Below are 6,113 nucleotides of genomic sequence, written 5' to 3'. Positions count from 1 at the left end.
TGAACTCAGGGTCCTACGCTTGCCAGGCAGGCAGTGTGCTGCTGAGCTACATCCCTGTCCCTGGCCCCACTAACATTCAGTATATTTCTATCTTTGAGGTTTTATCTAATATACACTTAGGCAGGGTTTTATTTGTTTACTTATTTATTTATGTTTTGGTTTTTTGAGATAAGGTCTCACTATGTAGTTCAAGCTGGTCTTGAGTTCACTACATAGCTCGAACTTGTGATTTTCCAGGCAGGGTTTTATTCTGAGAGATAGAGATTTGAATGTACTCCAGGATGTGGAAGAAGACAGTTGCTTTTTTTGTGTGTGTGTGGGACAGCCTCAGTTTGTAGTTCAGGCTGGCCTTGAACTGTGTAGCACAGGCTGGCCTTTAGCGTAATCCTTCTGCCTCAGCCTCCTGAGTGCTGGGATTACAGGTGTGCACTGCTACACCTGACACACTATTAAAGAACAAAGTTTAGGAGTTTGAATTGATTTACTGTTCTTAACATTGTCATGTACTCTTATACAGACTTTATTTGAAAAGGAGAGAAAAAAGTTATACTTTAATATACTTAAATTATAGATCTTATTCAACTGTCCTTTAAGGGATAATGCCTTATAAAGTTAACTTGATACTTTTCCATTACCTTCAACCTGAAAGCACAAAATATCCATGGACCAGTCTGATTCATGTAAACGTTCAACAAATATTTACACATCCATCATGTACCTGGCATTTTACCAGTGAACATTGTTTTAAAGCATTTTCAGTCATTGTTTTAGAACACTGTTTTAATCAGTGCTTCCAGGGAATTTACCATCTAGTGAGTCTCTAAGTTTTCTCTTCCTCACTAATCAGTCTCCTGGAAAGAATGACTGCCGCTTCACTGGAACTAGCTGATGCATGGAGTACTTTGCTGATGGTCCCAGTGCTGGGTTTTCTAGAGCAAGTCTCAAGCCTTTTGGTTTGGGAACTGTGTGTTCACTATATCTCTGAGACTTGTCAGCCTTTTTCCAGGAGAGCACATAGTGCCCACAAACCCTCTTGTGGACTCCACACTCACTGTCACAGCTGACTACCCCACATGAAGACTAGTTTATCCCACATGTTACTTGTTTTTAAAAGCCGTCGAGCAGGGTGGAACACACCTGTAATCTCAGCACTCGGGAGGCTGAAGTGGGTGGATTGCACAGAGTTCGAGGCTTGCCTGGCTGGGCTACATAGTGAGTTCAAGGCCAGTCTGAAGGACACTGCAAGAGCCTGTCTCAGGAAAAAAAAAAAAAAAAAAGAGAGAGAGCCATGATAGTGGAAAGCATAGAAGATCTGGGTTCAAGGTTATATCAGTGGCTTACTGCCCTCCATCTCTGACTTAGCTCATATTACTTCATATCTCTTTCTGATCCTCTCTGTAACTAGAGTGTCGGTTATTCAGGCCTGAGGGTGAAGTGAGAATTTTATGTAAAGCACCTGGGACGTGGATAGGTATCCAGTGTTTTTAGTTATTTCCCCTCTTCTATCTCCTAAACTAATCCTTCATCACTTCTGCGTTTACTGCTGCTGGACCCGGGAGCTCCTTTTTTCTCTGTCCTGTTTGTCCTTATTCTTAAACCTCCCCTACAGAGAATCAAGAGCTGCTCCCTGTTTCCTACCTTAATGAGGTAAGATGCCCACTGGACTTTCAGAGCCCTCCTTGGATGTGGAGCATGGTGACACATGCCTGTAATCCTGGCACTTGGGAGGCTGAGGCAGGAGGATTGCCAGGAGTTTGAGGCCAGTCTGGGCTATATAACAAGACCCTGTCGTAAAAATAAAAAAAACAACAAAGCCCTCCTTATCTTCACTCCATTCCCAACCCTCCATCTTCTCACCATAACCTTATTTGAGAGATTAGCCCTTCCAGTTTGGCCTCTGTCCCATAACCAGCCTCGTTCATGGCGGCATTTAACCAGCCAGGGTGTCTGTCCTCCCTTCCAGGACCCAAGCTTCTGGCTCTTCCTCTGTGAGTGTTCCCCAGGCTGCCCTTGAGGGTGTGGCTCAGCCCTGACTCCAGGAGTCACTGTGGTGTTTGACCTTCTGGAGAAGGTCCGTTCTTCACTTCCAGAGGCTCCTTTGAGAAACACTTGAAACTGCCTTTCAGATATCTAGGGATTTGTTTTCTGAGGGATTTTAGAACAAAGTCATTTTACATTTCCCTTAGAAAAGGACTCTTTAATATAAGTTCAGTGTTTCTCCCCTTTTCTAAGAATTATTTTCAAATTGAAGACTTGGAAAAGGAGAAAAGGGGCAGATGTTTGTAGACCCACCATCTATACATTTTGTTATCATTTTTGTTTTCTTTTTGGTCTTTTTTTTTTTTGGTATCGGGGATGGAACTCGGGTCCTTGCACTTGCTGGGCAGGTGGTGTGGAACCACTGAGCTAAATCCCCTGCCCCTTTTTGGTCTTTTGAGATAGGTTTTCACTGTGTATTCAGGCTGGCCTCAAATTTGAAGTGGTCCTTCTGATTCAGTCTCCCAAGTGCTGGGATTATAGGAATGGGCCACCACGCTTGGCTCTGTAATAATTTTTAACAATAAAGGCTCACTTTTAAATCAATTAGATTATGCTTTAGTTAACATGGAGGGGGAAGTATGTGCTGGACTCTGTGATCATATGTACTTTTTTTTCTTTTTTATGGACTTGGGAATTGAACCCAGGGTCTCCTGCATGCTAGGCAAGTGCTCCACCACTGAACTACATCTCCAGTCCTTTTTAAAGTAGTTTCAGGTTTCATACTGCATTTTTAACCATTTTTTTTTTCTTATTTTGATTCTGGAGATCAAACTCAGGACCTCACGCTTGCCAGTCAGGCACTGTGCCGCTGAGCTACATCCCCAGCCCCCATGCATTTTTAACCTTTCAAAAACTAAAATTGAAGCTTTGCTATCATAACAAGGCAGAATGGCCACGATAATCTGAAATGTATTCAAATATTCCTCCCCTTTCCAAAGACAATATCCATGTGAAGCTGAATATTCTTTATCTACTTTACCTACATAGACTGAATGCAGAAGCAATGTGAGGATCCAGCTGACTTCTAGAGAGTCAGACATTACAGAGATACAAAAGTTTTGAATGCTACCATTCTTATGATTTATTTTTACTTTAGAAAATGTAATTATTTCTTGTAAATATGTTATTCTTGCTAACATGTAATGGGTTCATTATTTTATTTTATTTTATGGGTTTTTTGTTTTTGTTTTGAGACAGGGTCTTGCTATGTGGTTCAGACTGGCTTTGAACTCGTTATGTATCCCAGGCTGGCCTCAAACTCAGAGCACTCCTCCTGCCTTAGCCTCTTGAGTGCTGGGATTACAGACATGCAAGACACCTGGTGGGTTCATTATTATTTTAAATTAATAATATTTTTAAATCTTAAAAAAAAAATACCTCTATGCTGGGGTGCGCAGAGTATGATGCCACGTACCATGAGAACTACAAGGCCAAATGATTCCTGTGCGCTTTCTGTGCCTGAGGAATTAACGTCCAGCATGGAAAAATGTCAGCAGAGAGGGTAGGAGTAGTGACTGGAGTGAGTGGTGAGTGGTGACTGGCATTGGAGTGTTTGGTGTCTTTTTTTTTTTTTTTTTTTTTTGGAGTGTTTGGTGTCTTAGTGATGCAGCACAGCTCTGACCTCAGTAGTAATGCCATTGCCCTACTTTTGTTGCTTAGATTGCTTATCTTGGGAGCTACTGAGACATTGCTCATCCTAAAGATCAGGTGACCAGTGACGCCACCATGTCATCAAGGCCTTTTGAAAGCCCACCTCCCTATAGACCTGATGAATTGTAAGTAAATAATTTTTAGTTTTAGATTTTTTTTGGTACTGGGGATCGAACTCGGGACCTTGAGCTTGTGAGGCAGGCGGTAGAACCACTGAGCTAAATTCCCAGCCCTGTTGGTTTTTTTTTAATAAGTTGTATTATATGTAAAAAATGTGTATGGTTGAAACTCGTCTGTTTAGTGTCAGTCTGTGTGCTTGTAAATTTGAATTGTACCAAAGACAATACTGTAAAAAGTGAATTTCCTTGTTACCCTTGATTTGGCAGAGGCAGCTGCTGTCTCCTATTTCTCATGTTTGCCTCAAGCGGCTGTCTAGTTGTATAATTGTGTGTATATTCCTTTCTATTTTTCACATGTGATATAAAACTTCAATACTCGTGCCTTTTTTAGATCCTGTTGGTGACATTCTGTCAAATATTAAAATAGCAGCTTTATTGAGATGTAATTCACATGCCATGCAATTTACCTATTTAGAATAGGTAGCTCACTGGCTTTTAGTATACATTTTTGTTTTGTTTTGTTTTTGAGACAGGGTCTCACCACGTAGTTCAGGCTGGCCTCAAACACAGCAATCCTGCCTCAGCCTCCCTGTTGCTGGAATTACAGGTGTGTGCCACCACTGTGGCTTAACACAATTTAATTTAATTTATTCACCTATTTTTATTTTTTATTTTTTTGGCACCGGGGATCGAACTTGGGTAATTGTGCTTGTGCAGCAGGCGGCAAAACCACTGAGCTAAATCCCTGGCCCACCACAATTAATTTTAGGATACTTTCATTTCATCACTCACCAGAAAAACCTACTCACCCATCAGCAGTCACTTCCCAATCCTCCACCCATAAACAACCATTGGTCTACTCTTTGTACATTTCTCTGTTCTAGGTATTTCATATAAGTGGAGTTGTGTAATAAGTAGCGTTTTGTAACTTAGCATAATGTTTTCCATATTGTCAACTTTGAAAATGATTCCTGCCATTATACAAAATAAGCAAAATTGAGGGTTTTGGGGGATATATCGGGGAATTCTTAAGTTTTATATTTGTTATTAAATATTGATGTGGATTTCTTCTTCTTTTTTTTTTTTTTGGTGGTACCAGGGATCAAACTCAGGACCTTGTGCTAGAGAGGCAGGAGCGGCACCACTGAGCTAAATCCCCCCCCCCCTTTGGATTTGTTCTTTTAAATACTTTGTAGCTTTAACTCAGATAACTGTCAGGGTTTAACATAGGAAAAAACAACTTTAGTTTCTCCTGTTATACTTGTACAACACATTGACAGAGACTGCTTCTGTGACTTCTGGTCACTAAAAATGTGTGGGGATTTCTCCTCACCAGCAGAGGAGCCTTCAGTTCACAGGAGATACCTCCTGGCACTGTCCTCCAGTTCAGTCACCACTCGGTCTATCTGGGGATCTGTAGGTCACAGGAGGGGCTCAGTCCCATGGCACTGTCCTCCACTTTTTTTTTTGATACTGGGGATCGAACTCCGGTCCTTCCACTTGCAAGGCAGGCGGCAGAACCACTGAGCTAAATCCCCGGCCTTGTCCTCCACTTTTGAATACCAGTTTGCAAGCACATGATTTGGCCTTTGCTTTGACTGTTTGACTATGAATGGGGGTTCCAACCTTTGTTGCGGTTAAGTGCTAGACAGCTCACAGACCTCAGGAAAGCACTTGTAGTATTTACATTTACCAACAAGTAACAGATAAAGAGAGTGAGGTGTGGGAGAAGAGGTGGCACTTCAGCTTCTGGGGCGTGCACCTCCAGAAACCTCTGCCTGTTCAGCTATCTGGAAGCTCTTTGTTTTGGGGGGTTTTTTTTGGTACCAGGGATTGAATTTGGGTCCTTGCGTTTGTGCAGCAGGTGGCAAAACCACTGAGCTAAATCTTCGGCCTCTGGAAGCTCTTTGAACCCAGTCCTTTTGGAGTTTTATGGAAGCTTCATTATATAATTGATTAAATTATTGGCTACTGGTGATCAACTTAACTTTTAGCCCCTGTCTCCTCCCTAAATATTAGGAAGTGGGGCAAAAAACTCAGCCCTCTAGTCCTGACTTGGTCTTAGTTGACCAGTCCCCATCCTGAAGCTACCTGGATGAAGCCTCCAGTTCATCACCATACAAGAAGTTGTTTAGCACTTTGGAGATTCTCAGGATTTTAGTTGTGTGACAGGTTACAGGAACTAAGTCCAAATATATATTTCAGTCCCACATATGGGTTGTCTTCCAGTTATGTATAGACTCTTAACTGGTACCTATATATAATAGGGACACAGTTGTTTATGATAGTGTGGTTCTTAAAATA

At 41.7% G+C, this 6,113-nt stretch overlaps 1 protein-coding gene across 7 annotated transcripts in view; it reads left to right on the top strand.

Annotated features, from left to right (window-relative positions):
- The window catches only part of Ocln (occludin), a 58,364-nt gene that overhangs the window by 7,945 nt on the left and 44,306 nt on the right, over positions 1-6,113 (top strand). For 3 of the 7 annotated variants that reach the window (XM_087203196.1, XM_087203197.1, XM_087203198.1), the window contains exons 2-3: positions 3,238-3,361; positions 3,700-3,815. The exons of 1 other annotated variant lie outside the window; for it this stretch is intronic. In XM_087203196.1, the coding sequence (XP_087059322.1) occupies positions 3,766-3,815 (50 nt within the window). In that variant the 5' untranslated portion in view covers positions 3,238-3,361; positions 3,700-3,765. The remainder of the gene's footprint in view (positions 1-3,237; positions 3,362-3,699; positions 3,816-6,113) is intronic. 3 more of the 7 variants (XM_004872837.3, XM_004872838.3, XM_004872840.4) reach the window with 1 other exon arrangement.

This window comes from Heterocephalus glaber, unplaced genomic scaffold (assembly GCF_053883595.1).
Source record: "Heterocephalus glaber isolate CG9 unplaced genomic scaffold, H.glaber_assembly_v1.0 deba00001788, whole genome shotgun sequence".
In the NCBI taxonomy this organism is placed as follows: Eukaryota; Metazoa; Chordata; class Mammalia; order Rodentia; family Bathyergidae; genus Heterocephalus; species Heterocephalus glaber.
Note: the sequence above shows the minus strand (reverse complement) of the source record. Positions and strands in the feature narration are given on the sequence as shown.